The sequence below is a fragment of the Podarcis pityusensis genome, assembly GCF_964106645.2.
Source record: "Podarcis pityusensis genome assembly, chromosome: 6".
In the NCBI taxonomy this organism is placed as follows: Eukaryota; Metazoa; Chordata; class Lepidosauria; order Squamata; family Lacertidae; genus Podarcis; species Podarcis pityusensis.
In genome coordinates, this window is record NC_138030.1 from 25929398 (window position 1) to 25944357 (window position 14960).

The 14960-nt window shown below is 40.9% G+C and overlaps 1 protein-coding gene across 18 annotated transcripts in view; it reads left to right on the plus strand.

The window, feature by feature from the left end:
* PTPRT (protein tyrosine phosphatase receptor type T) overlaps positions 1-14960 on the plus strand; it is a 617797-nt gene that overhangs the window by 568224 nt on the left and 34613 nt on the right. For all 18 annotated transcript variants that reach the window (XR_013987409.1, XM_081009187.1, XM_081009202.1 and 15 more), the window contains 5 exons: positions 3042-3129; positions 7221-7297; positions 10869-10905; positions 13890-13987; positions 14287-14403. Coding sequence is in view for 17 of the 18 variants with exons in the window: in XM_081009187.1 (XP_080865313.1) it covers positions 3042-3129; positions 7221-7297; positions 10869-10905; positions 13890-13987; positions 14287-14403 (417 nt within the window). In the remaining variant the exon portion in view is untranslated. The remainder of the gene's footprint in view (positions 1-3041; positions 3130-7220; positions 7298-10868; positions 10906-13889; positions 13988-14286; positions 14404-14960) is intronic.

Sequence of the window (14960 nt, forward strand, 5' to 3'; positions counted from 1 at the left end):
ATATAAGCTAAAAAAGATCTCTCTTGGGGGCCCCCCAAAGCCAATCCAGCAAAAGATGCCAACTTATAGGACACCATAGCTGCAATCCTCAGCACAATTCCAATAATATTTCTGAATCTGGTTCTATGCATGCAGCAGAATACTGGGGTAAAGTCAAGACCTGGAAGAAGGGTCAGTGCCAATTAAAACTGGAGCTAGAACCACTTTTGAATGTTCTCCCATTTTAAAAAAGCCACACCCCAAAATAAACACTTCCTTGCCAGAAGAATACTAGCATAGAAGGGGGAAAGGTTCAAGCCAGTCATCTAGCTGCTCTCTTTGTTTTCTACCTACAGGGAGAGATTTGGGGCGGGGAATGGGACCAGTGATAATGAGATTGGTGCCTGAAGGTCCCATAGAATGCCTACATTTTTCTGATGAATTTAGAATGCTAGTGAGATCATTGGTGGTACCACTATTGCTCTTAAAACTGGTTAATTGTTGCTACAATTCTATTGTTAAGTTGACAACAGTTACGAAAGAAGTGCAGATTACCCATACTTAGTCAGTGCTGGCAGTGATGTCTAAAAAATTCCTGATTTTATCTGTTTTGGATACATTATTTATTCCACTGCACTTTGCTATTTTTCTCATTGTAACAGGTTATTGTTCCATCTATAGCAGTAGTCTGAATTTTCCAAGACAAGTTTACCAGTTATGTCATTGTGTTAAGTGCTTTAAAATGACAGTGTGAAGAATATTTGAAGAAAAGAATATAGATATAGACCGAGAAGTTTAATCCATCATTACTATAGTTGTTGAAATCTCAAATGGCATTTGATTTTATCCTGAGCTGTTTATATACAAATCAGTGGTTCTCAATCTTCTTTTCCCATGGGCCACTTCCAAATTACTGCAGGTCTTCATGAACCACTTAATGGTTGTTGTTTTTCTGCCTGTTGTAGCAGTTGTGCTAACTCCAGGAGGATTTTTAATTGTATTTTTGCAGGCATATGACAGACCACCTTGTGGACCACTGATAGTCCATTGACTGCAGTTTAAGAACCCCTGGTGTAAATCATACTACAGCAGAAAGTTTTATACATATGTATATCAGAGATTTGATTATATTTTTAGTGAACAGAAGGGGCATATGTTTTCTATACACACACTGGATCTTTGTATTTTAAAGCAAAAACCTGCTGTTTTGATAAGACGCCTATTGATCAAAGCAATTAATAGTTGATAATAGCTGAATTGGGCATTTCTTTGGAAAAGTCACTTTTACCATCCTATGTATAATGCTTAGAAGGATTTTGTTCCTTCCTCATCTTTTTTCACATCAATAGCGCATGATGAGATCCCAAATGACTGCTACCATTCTCTGAGCAATCATTTGTAACTAGACTCTAATGTACAAATAACGTGTCATTTCTTCTCTATCTTTGATGATAGAAATGGGATCCCTAATTTATGTTTTTTGTGCTGCCCCCCTCTGCTCTAAAAATTCGCCACTATTAAGCGGCACTTTCTGGGTACAAGGAAATAGGTGTGTGATCAAAGATCTTCCCGTTTGCTGATACATTACTTCATACATGTGGAGATTTGAGCCAGAACTGCTTTTATTATCCTTCTCTGACACAAACAGGATCCATAGCGTATCCTGACATTATTTCCAGAGGGAACCATTTGTGAACTGTGGTTTGGCATGATTATAATATCATTTTTAGCACATTTCACCACCATCAGCCAGCCCAAATGCAATGGCTAGCACTACAAGAAACAAACAAGTGCAATTTCTGTTTTGGTTTTTTAAGCAAATTATCTGTTATTGAGCAGCAGGAAATGTGCTTTCCTATGAATGGGTATGTTATAAAGATAATTATTATTTGGGCGTAATTCTTGAACACAGAATAAGGTTTCAGAAACCATAAAAAGCGTCATCTTTAAAGCATGCCAAACAAAACTGGGTTTATGAGTGGTGTGTGGGAGCTCCCCTTTACTATCTTCATCGCAGGAAAAGGCCAAAATATGGTATCAGTTCTGTGAAACAGGAGAAGATCCTTCAGTGTTACTCAAGAGTATCATGGGCATTTCATCTTGATTAGACTTATTATCAGCCTACCATTCTCAACATGAAGGGGAGTTCATATGGTTGCATTTTAATTAAAGCAACCTAATTTTCACCTCCTGACCACATGGGTCAAAACATAATTATCATTTGGATTTTGCACTTCACCAGATTTTCAGTACAGTTCTTGGCTCGAAAAAAGAAAAAAAAAAGCCAAAATGCATCAAAATGTGTACAGTATTAAAAAAATTCATAATGGATTTCTTTTTGTACAGAGTGTTTTTTTAAAAAATAGATAAATAAATCACTGATTAAGGCGGAAGTCAGAAAAGGAAGAATGCTAAGAATGTATCTTGTGCTCTTGTGATATAGACTTGGTGGGTTGATTTCATGTATTTCTTCAGCTGAAATTAAATGGAAGAAAAGTCGTAGCTCTCTAAATTAAAGGAGCCTTGATCTGAATTTAATCAGCACTTTGAATTGTGCTCACATTAGCAGGCATCACTATATACAGCTACAATGCAGTATATGGATATATTACATGCGACATTCAAATAGCTCGTGAGTTTGAGAAACCTTTATGCCTTGTTTTATATTACAAAAACATTGCCTCTGTCCTCTGTCAATTTAAATATTTTACAAGGCAACTTGTATTTCTCAGAGGCAAAAGAGAAGCAATCTATGTCCCTGTGTTAGAGATGGTGCATTGAAAAAGAACCCAATGATTACAAAGCCAGAAGCAAAATGTTTCCCACTTGTTTTTAGTGCCATTTGCATTGGGAAAGCAATTGTAAGCCAGTTTAAGCCATAGGATGCTAATGGTCTCTTCATCATTTTCTTATTAAATGTGCCCTTTCCTTGAGAAAAACAGTTGGCTTGGCTGGGTGTTAAATTGCATGCTGCCTTTTCCCCTACCCCTATTTCGTTATGTTAAAACACCTGAAGACATTGGCCATTTCATATAAACACTCTGCTGTTGTTTATTTTGCAGGCTCTACCTGAGGGGCAGACAGCATCTTGGGATACAGCCAAAGAAGATGAAAACCGCAATAAGAATAGATATGGCAACATCATCTCCTGTAGGTGCAAATTCAAACTGAACTGAACTTCCTGTGTGTATCTGTAAACATCTAGCTGAGAGAGGGGGTATGTCTGTCAGCGTAACTGTGAAAAAGAATAAGAGCACAGAATTCTGAGCACTCTTAACCTTTCCCGTTTGATAATTTCATGCTCAAGTTTTTTTGTTGCCATTCTCACCCCCTTCCTCTCCACTTTTTCTCCCTTTATCTTTCTAATATTATGGGATTCTTATTTTTCTCAATGAACTGCAATCCCAAAGCCCTGTCCTTTCTTTCCCTTCCCAAATATAATAGGTTATGTATGAAAATGGGGGGGGGGGGAATGGTCTCAGGGCTGAAGGTTCTTCTTCTCTCCATGTAGAACATTTGAAGAGGGTTCTGCACATTTCCCCCTTCATGCGATCATCAACTCTGTTTTTGATTTTGTTTTTTTGCTGGGTAAACAGACCTGCTGACTGCATTAAATAGCCCTCTGCATGTGCACAGGCTGTCTTTACATATTCTAAAGATTTGGGAGTATGTCCATCACCACAGGCTATTATTTCTCCTATGCGCTTTTGCAAAAGCCGTAGTGAATATCTGAAAACAGCAGGGATAGGGGGAAATGTGCTTCTAGACGTTGTTGGACTTCAGCTTGCACCATGCCTAGCCGGCGTAGTCAATGATAATGGATGATGGGAATTTTGGTCTCAACACCCGGACAGTCACAGGTTCACAGACCTAGAAGAGTCTTTCATAACATGGGTTGTAACCAGCTTAGACACTGAACGAGCAGAACAACTTCCACTTGTGCAACTGAACTTTCCGTTCTTCTTCTCTGCCCCACATGCTCTCCACACACACACCCCATCTGCAAATCTGGAGAGAGGGGAGAAGAGGAAAAGCAAAATTTTGTGCAATGACTTCATTAAATACAACCCGAAGAAGAGTTGAAACTCAGTTGTGGCCTTGAGAATTGTGGCTTTAGACTAATGGTCAGAAGTTTGTGGGACACAGAACAATACTTGTTGTTGTTTTTTCCTTCAGTGCTCCTATTTTCCTTCAATGCTCCTATTTTCAAGCCTTTTCCTGACCTTTAATTGACACAGATTCTTTCTTTGAACCAAAACCTGAAGCATTCGTCTTCATGGCTTTACACGACAGGGAGCGCCAAGGGGCTAAATGTACACATACTTTCTCATTTTATCTCCTTTCACCATTTGTTGGCATTATCTATACATATTGGAAGCTATTGCTTGTGACAAACACTTCTAGCTCCAGTGCTCTTCACTCCTAAAAGTGCCTGGGCCTTAAGGGACAGGTTTATCACCTCGCTTACAGATAAATGGCGAGCACAAAATCTCTAGGTACTAATCACATCGGCTACTTCGTCTTCCTTGCTGTGGATTCTGACTGAGGAAGCACGGGGCATCTGCAAATACCAGGTGGAATGTAATGATCCTCAAGCAATAAACTTAGGTGAATTCACCAGGGAGGAATCAAATCCAAGAAGAATTGAAAAGTTAAGAACTCGAAAGCAGCGAAAAGGAAACTTAGGCCAAGAGGAAAACTATTAGGTTCCCTCCTGTACTGGGCTGCTGTGCCTTTCTTTTGTTGTTTAGTCGTTTAGTTGTGTCCGACTAATGGAAATAATAATAATAATAATAATAATAATAATAATAATAATAATAATAATATTTTTTATTTATACCCCGCCCTCCCCAGCCAAGGCTGGGCTCAGGGCGGCTAACAAGCAATAATAAAAACAGGAAAGGAGACTTCTACCTGGTGCAGCTTGCACCACACTTGCAAAATATATTTATTCCTACAGACTATTTGTTTTTCATGCTGAATTTGGTGACTCTAGTACTCAAGCCTTGTGTGTGGCATTGCCACACCCTCCAACACTTCTCTGATTAAAATAGGGACATCCCATTCCATAATGATAACTTTAATATTTATACTCCACACATCTTTCTGGGTTGCCCCAGCCACTCTGGGCGGCTTCCAACATATTTAAAAATTATAATAAAAAAATAAACATTTAAAAACTTCCATATACAGGATTGCCTTCAGATGGCATGGGGGTCAGATAACTCCATACCCTCCAAAATTTCTCCGATGAAAATAGGGACATCCTAAGGAAAAGTAGGACATTCCAGGATCACATCAGAAACTGGGACGGCTTCTCTAAATCAAGGATGTCCCTGGAAAATAGTAACACTTGGGGAGTCTGCATTACTAGCAGGCTCAACCCTTAAATGGGACTGGTCCTATTCACATTGAGTTCCACATACTCACTGGAGCACAACATTGCTTTCAGTTGCAGGATTTATCTGGCTTTCACAAAAGACACTTCCTCGCTCCCTTAATTATAAAACATTTCTATATAGCATTTACGTTTTTTAGCACTGCTGCAATGATTGATGATCCTGAGTTTGTGATCTCGAGAATTTGTTGTGCATGTGCAATGAGGCTTCCTATCAGCAGCACCACAACAACACACAGCTTCACAAGCAGCACCTGAAACTTCTCTAAAACACAGAAAATGCCCTCATAGCAAATTTCAAAAAAGCTAATAATAATAATAATAATAATTTTATTATTTATATCCCGCCCATCTGGCTGGGTTTCCAGTGAACAATCGGAATAACAAAAGGAACAACAATGATAACAACAATACTATTGAAGCTATTTGCAAGTTAGGATTAGTGGTACAGGGCTGAAGAGCGAAGTGGAAGATACACGTATCTAGCAGTTGGTGTGATGATTGAACAGTCTTTTCGCATGCGTCATTTTTCAGTATCTCAACCTCTTTTCTGTTCCCGCTGTTCCACTGAAAGTCATCAGTTATTAATAATACATAAACGCCTTGCAGCCTTATGAAATATATGTATCTTCCCAACACCTTCCAAACAGATAGAAATATAAAATTTAAAAGATAAGTTATGCTGTTAGTCTTAACCAAGCATAGCCCACTAAAAATATGAATAAAATAAAAGGCCTCATTACCTTCTGAAAGTTGAGCTGTGGTCGTCTATATTTCTTAGCCTTGCTTTCGAAGCAAAGGGTTCTCCCGTGCCATTCACACTTTTGAGCAAAAGAACTCCCCACGGGAGATAAAACATTGTGAATGTTGCAATGTTCAGCACTTGGCAACAAAATTAACCGCCCAGAACTGTTGAAAACCAAACAGGACACAAACATTTGAAAATCTCCTTCATTGTCAGAATTATTTTCTAAGTTCAGGATAGCATCTTAAATAATCTCGCAAATGTTTTCCCCAACATTACAGATTTCCACTTGTCTCACCATAAAGCTACAGCTCTCCATCCATATATATATGCCTACTAACAATCTATTTATCCATCCTGGCATTCTGATGCTTTCTTTCTCCCTTTCTATTCTCTCTTGTATCCCATCTTCTGCATAGTAGCACAGGAGCCAAAGTCTATTTTTTAAATTAAAAAAACCGCTCTGCACACCACATCATTGTAGATGCATGAACAAATGAGTTCTAATAATCAGCCTATGGAAAAAACCTGAATCCTAATAATTTTCATCTATCTTCATTGTGCTATGAATTATCTTCCCAGCTCTATATCTACCTCATTTAACAACAAGTGTTTTAGCTTGCACCAAGCAGGCTGTTTATAAAAAAAATAAAAATATGGAATATCCCTAGCCTGCCTAGAGATAATTCTTATGCAAAAAAGTTTGCTTTTTGTGTCTAATTCAACTGCTTTTCTGCAACGATTCAGCTGTACAATCCAGTCAAGATGTTACAAAAGGTGCTAGTTTTTCAGAACTTTTTGAAGGAAATACTAAGACCAAGAAGTGTGTTAATTAGATCAGAAATCATACTAAGGGTGTCTGAAAAATGTGAATTTTATGAGTTCAAATAAATAACAGACAAGCTTCTGAATAACTCAGGCAGGCATTGAGTTGAAGCAATGTGCATTTAGCAGTTGAAGAAACATCAGTTAGTGTTGAAAATCCTTTCAGCCTGAATCTTCTATGTTCTTTCTTCTTTCTGCTGTTCCTATTTTCTTTGATACATATGTTCCTGCCTTCAAGTAACAAAACAACATATTTTCTTTGATTATTTTCAGATGATCACTCCAGAGTGAGACTGCAATTGCTGGAAGGAGATCCCCATTCAGACTACATAAATGCCAACTATATAGATGTAAGTGCTATGGAAACTTTTAAGGATCTTAATGGTGGGTGGGTGGGTGGGTGGAGTAAGTGAGATGATAATGTTTGTTCTTGGATCAATGCCTTGAAGTAAAATAGAATTTGGAGCCTCCAAGACTTTTTTTTTACAAGCTGTAACTTTTCAGTCCCACCTGAAATAATCCTTTGAAATGCTTGCAACATTCCAAAATGCACAGTGATTGTATCAAAGCCCCAGCCCCGTGCAAATGTAGTGACTTCCTGATCTCCTGACCAGGATGATTAGATCAGAAACAAGCTCCCTTCCGTTGCGTCTCTTGTATCTATTTGTTCTCTATAACTAGCACATGCAAAGTGTGAATTGACATAGTAGTCATTTTTGTCTAATGGAAAGCAGGAGACAGTGGGAGATTGTGATTTACAGTGCAATGGTCCCACCTCACATTATTTGTTTTAGGAAAGAGGAAGCAGCCGGACCAGGTTAGATTATTTGTTCATCTAGGCTGGTATTGTTTAGTCTGAAAGGCAGCAACTCTAGGGTCTCAAACAGGTTTTTTGTTGGGGGGTTTTAAGATTACCTGTCAGTTTATCATTTTTAAATGGAACAAGGCCATAGCTTAGTAGTAGAGCACATGCTTTCCATGTAGAAATCCCAGGTTCAGTCCTTGCTATTACTATAAAAAAAATCAGGTAACAAGTGATGGGAAAGAGCTCTTCTTGAACCCATAGAACAAGTGTGGAGAACCTTTGGCCCTCCAGGTGTTGCTGAACAACTCCCATATTCATCACCTTCATCATCATCTATTAAATTTGTATACCACCCTTCATTTGAAGATCACAGGATGGTTCACAACATAAAAATACAAAATGAGAACACAAAATGCATGATAAAAAACAAACAAAAGAAAACCAATAGCTCACCTCCTACAAAGACATTTTAAAGGCCATAGCATGTTTAATTAGCCCAAGGCATGGTTATAAAGAAATATTTTTTGCCTGGCACATAAGGGTGTGCAATGAAGTCACCAGGTGAGCCTCCCTGGGAAGAGCATTCCACAAATGGGGAGCCACTGCATAAAAGGCTGCCTTCCAGCCTCTCATGGAGTGGGCACATAAAGAAGGGCCTCAGAAGATGATTGTAGGGTCCAGGTCAGTGCATATGGAGAGTGGCAGTCCATGAGGTATGGCAGCCCTGAACCATTTAAGGCTTGAATAGGGCCCAGAAACTAATCGGCAGCCAGTTCAGTAGGGTTAGGATTGGTGTTATATGCTCAAACCACCTTGCCCCAGTGAGCAACCTGGCCCCTGAATTCTGCACCAGCTGAAGTTTCCAAACCGTCTCCAGCGGCAGCCGCATGTATAATGTGTTGCAGTAATCTAACCTAGTGGTTACCAGAGCATATATGACATAAGTTAGGCTATCCCTGTCCATATAGGGGTGCAGCTGGGTCACCAGCTGAAGCTGATGAAACCAGAAATACCTCTTATCTATGTACCTGCTCCTTCAGAGGTGTGTAACCCCATCAAGAGCAGGCAGCCCCCCATCCAATCCCATCCAATCCCCTTTAACAGTGCCTCTGCCTTATTGGGATTGAGCTTTAGTTTGTTGGCTCTTGTCTAGTCCACTAACAAGGCAAGACACTGGTGCAGCACTTCCACCGCCTCACCTGCAGATGTAAAGGAGAAATAGAGCTGTGTGTCATCCGCATACTGCTGAGCACATGCCCTCAGACCCCTGGCCATTGGTCATGCTTGCTGGGAATGATGGGAGTTGTAGATCAGCAACAACTGAAGGGCCACAGGTTCTCCATAGCTGCTCTATAAAACAACTTCCTGTGTTCATATGATTAAACCTGGAACTTGTTGTGTTCTAGGCATATGCCCAATTGTCGAGCAATGGTCCCTTCCAAACACTACAGAGACAAGAGCAACTATGTCCAATACAATGTCTAGTTTGGCTTTGAACTCAATGGGACTTTTCTACCAAGAAACACAACAATCCAACTCATCAGGTTGTGTGTTTGTGTTGTTCAACTGAGTGGAAGTGTCCCTCTGCTCACCTCTGTCGCTTTCACAGCCATCAGATGTCCTGGGCTTGACACAGACCTGATCACTGCACCGTCCTGGCACTGAGATTAGGCTCAGTTATTTGCTCCCCTCTAACTGCCACTGAAGTTGCAGAGAATTGCAGAGCTATGGGATGCTGGGGGGTGGGGTGCGGGTGGGGAGTGGGGAGTTTGGCTTGTGCCCTAAGTATGCAGCTTAGTATTTTGAAGCACAGGGCGGGCATGTAACCACTTGTATGCATCCTGATAATGTATAGCAATGGAAAGAAGGATGCAGACATCGTTTTGAACACTTTCCATCTCATTAATAGAGAGCTGTGGATTCATGACTAAATGGAAAATGTATTAAGCAAAGTATTTAATAGCAGTCCTGTTTCTAATGTAAGTCTCTTTAATCCTTAATGATATCACAATATTTTAAAGAGATCCTTCAATTAAGGGAAAGGAAAAACATATTTAATATAGAGCAACCCACACAGTTTTAAAAATCACTGATGCCTGAGTCAGTTTTGACAAGAAACAGATGTGTTGTTTTCAGATGAGGGGACACAGATTTCTCCATGTTCAATCTATTAGTGACTAAGTAAGTAAGTCTTCCTAAAGTGAAAGCAGTTTTAATAGAAAATATGAAAATGGAAGATCTGGCTTTCATGTTTGCAAGGTCACATAGGGTGATGTTCCCTACTGGTCCTACTCAGAGTAGACCCTTTGAAGTTAATGGGCATAAGTAACTTAGGATCATTAATGTCAGGAGGTCTACTCTGAGCAGGACTTGATTGAATAAAACCATTCTCCCCTCCCTTTCTTGCTTTTGAAATATAAATTTTCACGACAGTATTCACGAATTTTCACAACAGTAAGAAACATTGAAGCAGTTCCTGTGATGAGTTTACTGAATCATCAATGATACCGTGTGCTTTGGCAGCCTCATTTGAAGGCCAACGGATAGATGGTGAAGTGGGAAGCGCGTCAGCAGTAGAGATGCTGGTGAATCGTGCTCCATCCCAGCTCAACTTTGACCTTTGGGAGCCTGTATGTCTCACCTTAAAGGGCCATAAATTGATCTTCACCTGAGATTTAGAAGCTAAAGAATCATTCCCACCCTTTTCCCACCCTGCTTTTCCCACTCTCCCACAACACTCCTCCCCTCAATCCCCATCCATCACTTACAATTAAACCACATTTACTGAGCAATTACAAGCAGCATTGGACCTCTGACCATAGATAGACGGTTCTCCTATCTCTGGCACCTGTGCTCTATGTAGAAATGAACCACAATGCAGTGTTCTTGTATTTCTTGGGAAATGTCGTTTACACAGTATAGTAGCATACACAATGCTCCAGGTAGCTAAGGAGGGAGGGTTCCCCCTTCCCTCTCCCCACCGCAGAGCACTACTTCTCTTTCAGATGAACATTGATGTGCATGGTACCAAGCAAGCTTCTAACCTTATAGATGCATATCTGAAGTGCCCCTGAGATGGTAGCCTACAGAATTCCTTTCTTTTGTTTTCTTTGCAGGGTTACCATCGGCCTCACCATTACATTGCAACTCAAGGCAAGTATAGCGAAACCACTCAGTTGTCCAAATGACATGGTATAAACATTTAAAAATAAATACATAATAATTGACCTAAAGATTTCTAGAAGTGATCTGTTGAGATTAATCAGTAATAAAGGCACATTCACAATTCTAGGTTTCTGCATTGATTAATGTATTTTTTAATGAAATAAAATAAAATCTGAATGGATGGCTAGTGGATGAATGGTGTTCATATTTGTGCAAATGTCTGTGGTAGAAAGACAGAATAAATAGATGATGAGTGGTGTCTCAGAGAGAAAACTGGTGTCCCTGCCTACTTTGACTTTGACTTTGCCCATTCTTCGGCTTTGGCCCTGACATGACCAGCTCCGATCGCACTGGTCATCAATGTCTGTGGCCCTTCACTTTTGTTTAATTGAAAAAATGAATTCCTGGTGTACACAAGCAGATCTCCCTCTTTTGCTAGGTCAATCTACAATAGCAGTGAGCACTGTTTTCTCCTGCCAGTGGTAATGATCTGTCTGCTCCCAATGTAGATATTTATTTCCCCCTTGTTTTGGAGGTAGATCTTCACTCACCCCTTCTTCCCTGGTGGGTGGTTCACCTCAGGTGTCAACGTTTATTGGGCTGGCCCTGGATTACTCTCAAATGAGTATAACAGGTGTGGGGAACGTGTGGCCCTTCAGATGTTGCTGCACCCCAACTCACATCAAACCCAGCAGCATGGTCAATGGTCAAGGATGATGGAATTTATAATCCAGCAACATCTGAAGGAGCCCATGTTCTCCTTCCCTGTTATACAGATTATATATTCATATAACAGATCAATGCAGCTACTGTTCTGGAAAGCAATTCCTTTCTGACTTTAGTACGTTATGTGTCAGAAGCGCGGACCACTGGGGGAGGCAAGCTTATTTGCCTCAAGCCTGGAAAAGATTATTTTTTATCAAATAAAATAGTGCCTCTTTCAATTGTTCTGAGACTACATAAAAAGAGGGAAAGCGGACTTTTAAAAGACAGGAGACTAATAATAATAATAATAATAATAATAATAATAATAATAATAAATTTTATTTATATCCCGCCCTCCCCAGCTGAAGCCGGGCTCAGGGCGGCTAACAACACTAAAATAGTGCAACATTATAAAAACATTATAAAAAATAATTAAAATCAAAATTGATGGCAACCATAAACTAAAGTTTTGTAAAGATTGCCAAAGGGAGGGAGTCAGGCTGCGCCCTGACCAAAGGCCTGGTGGAACAGCTCTGTCTTGCAGGCCCTGCGGAAAGATGTCAAGTCCTGCAGGGCCCTCGTCTCTTGTGACAGAGCGTTCCACCAGGTTGGAGCCGCAGCCGAAAAAGCCCTGGCTTTAGTTGAGGCCAGCCTAACATCTCTGTGGCCTGGGACCTTCAAGATGTTTTTATTTGAAGACCGTAAGTTCCTCTGTGGGGCATACCAGGAGAGGCGGTCCCGTAGGTACGAGGGTCCTAGGTCGTATAGGGCTTTGAAGGTTAAAACCAGCACCTTACACCTGATCCTGTACTCCACCGGGAGCCAGTGCAGCTGGTATAGACATAAGGAGGAAATAAACAATCTGACGGGATGAAGAAATGGACAACTTGAGGAGGCATCAAAGGCCACACTGAGATGGGGGCCATAGGTTGCCCATCTGTGATCTACAAGAAATGAAATGATACAAAATCTCAGAGCTTGAAGGATAATTTGTCTTCTGCTACAGAAGCACACACTGTATCATAACTGGAAGATGGCAGAAAAAGCCTGTTTGGTTTATGTCACTCCAGAAAGCAGAGACTAAGGAGATTGGTATCCCTGCAGCCTACACATGAGAAAAGTTTTAAAGCTCCAAGAGGCAGGCTGATAAAGCTGAGTAGAGACTATAGATTTTTGAAGACTCTTTAATGTGGTGTGATAGATCTTTCGCTGCCCACTGCTATATACATTCAATAAACAACAAGAGCTGTTTCTGAACAGAGGCCACAACAGGGAAAAGAAAATGAATATGTATACTCACGGGCACCAGGATTTCTTACTACCTTCAAGTCTCCAAAAATCTATCTTTTATACATTTGCTGAAAAGGAACAATCTACAAAAATATACCTGAATTTCTCGGGCTGTTATTGGAGTGGGTGATTCTTTTTTATTACAAACTGAACTTTTAGTGAGCCCATTCAAGGGGACCCACAATGATGCTTTTGATTAAGGAAAATAATCCAACTTTTTGCCTTTGATTTGAACAATCAAAGGAAGCCCTTTTCAAGCCACAATATTCTTAGTTTCAGTACTGTTAATGATACTTTCAAAAATAAAGTAATGCAGGACAAATTCATAAATATGAAAAGAAGCATCTAGCAACATATCCAAGGGGAGGCAGCTTTCTGTTAAATGCCACACATTTTAATAATTAAACAACAATTAAGTTGTGACCCAGAAGTGTTAGGTTGATTCCAATGAAGTCTTTGTACAAGTGGAATGACTTCTGTTCATGCAATAGAAGACCTCACCTCACCCAATTTCACCTCACACATGCTCAATATGTTCTGGAGAGCCCCCAACCTTTTGGAGCAGATTTGAGGGAGACAAGGTGGAAAGAAATGGAAGGAAAGTGATGAGCACTGACTTTGTTGGATTGAACCCACTATCACCAAAAATCTCATCAAGTAACTTGGGATTCTAGCCCTCATGTTTATCTAGTAATTACCCTTCCCAGGCCCAGCACTGTAGATTTTATTTTGAGTTGTGTCTTCACTTCCTTCCTCATTTGTCTCCTCCATGGCTCCAAATTGAGCTACCAGTGTATCATTTTACATTCTGATCACTTCATTGATTTAAAAGTTTTGTCACTCAAGAAAACACACAGGCAGTCCAGTCCACGCTTTAGGAGGTTTGGCCTTTCAGCTGCGGTGGAGAAAGAAATGGATTGTGCTGCAATCAGCACATGGATGTGCATTCTCTCTCACACACTTCTTTTCGCCCTCAGGACCAATGCAAGAGACGGTCAAGGATTTTTGGAGAATGATCTGGCAGGAGAACTCTGCAAGCGTAGTCATGGTCACAAACCTGGTGGAAGTTGGCAGGGTAGGATGACGATTGTTCAAAGCAAATGTGGGGACAGATCTTTGTCTCCTCCCACTTTGACAGATGGACAGGGCAACCAACATATCAAAGCACTGACCTGCAAGGTGGGGGGGAAGGGTCTTCTTCACTGGAGGTTTTTAAACAGAAGTTGGATGGCCATCTGTCAGGGATTCTTTAGCTGTGATTCCTACATTGCAGGGGTTGGATTAGATGACTCTTGGGGTCCTTGCCAACCTATGGTTCTATTTGTAGCCATACATAATGTGCTAGCATTCAGTTTGTGATCTTTATTGTCATAGGTGAAGTGTGTCAGATACTGGCCTGATGATACAGAAGTCTATGGAGATATTAAAGTCACCCTAATTGAAACAGAGCCATTGGCAGAATATATCATACGCACTTTTACAGTTCAAAAGGTAAGGACACATTAGCCCTCCCCTCACCAGCAGATTCTTTTTCTTGCCACTAGGTCAAAGCTGTTCGACATTTCATTCAGATTACTGATGGGTAGCTACGGAGTTGCCAATACTATTTCTAAGTGTACTAGAGACAGTTTAAAGGAGGATAACACTGTCAGTGACAGCTATATTCTACCCAGTGGCGTCGCTATGGGGGGGCGGTGCATTCCGGGTGCCATGTCTAGGGGGGTGACAAGAAGGCACCCTGCGGGGGCTCGTTGGGCACAAGCAGCCATTGCGCAGCTGCAAGCAGAGGATCCCAGCGCCGGCAGGAAACCACTATGTACAGCACATGTGTGGCATCGCACACATGCACTTTACATAATGACGCCACACATGTGCTGTACATAGCGGTTTGCCACCAGCTCCGCTCGAACGCTGTACAGACGGCAGTGGGATCCCTCCAGTGCCGCTACAGCCGCATATAGAGTTCACGTCTGTAGCGGCGATGGAGGGATCCCGGCACCATCTGTACAGCACTGGAGCGGCGGCGCCGGCAAATCGCTATGTACAGC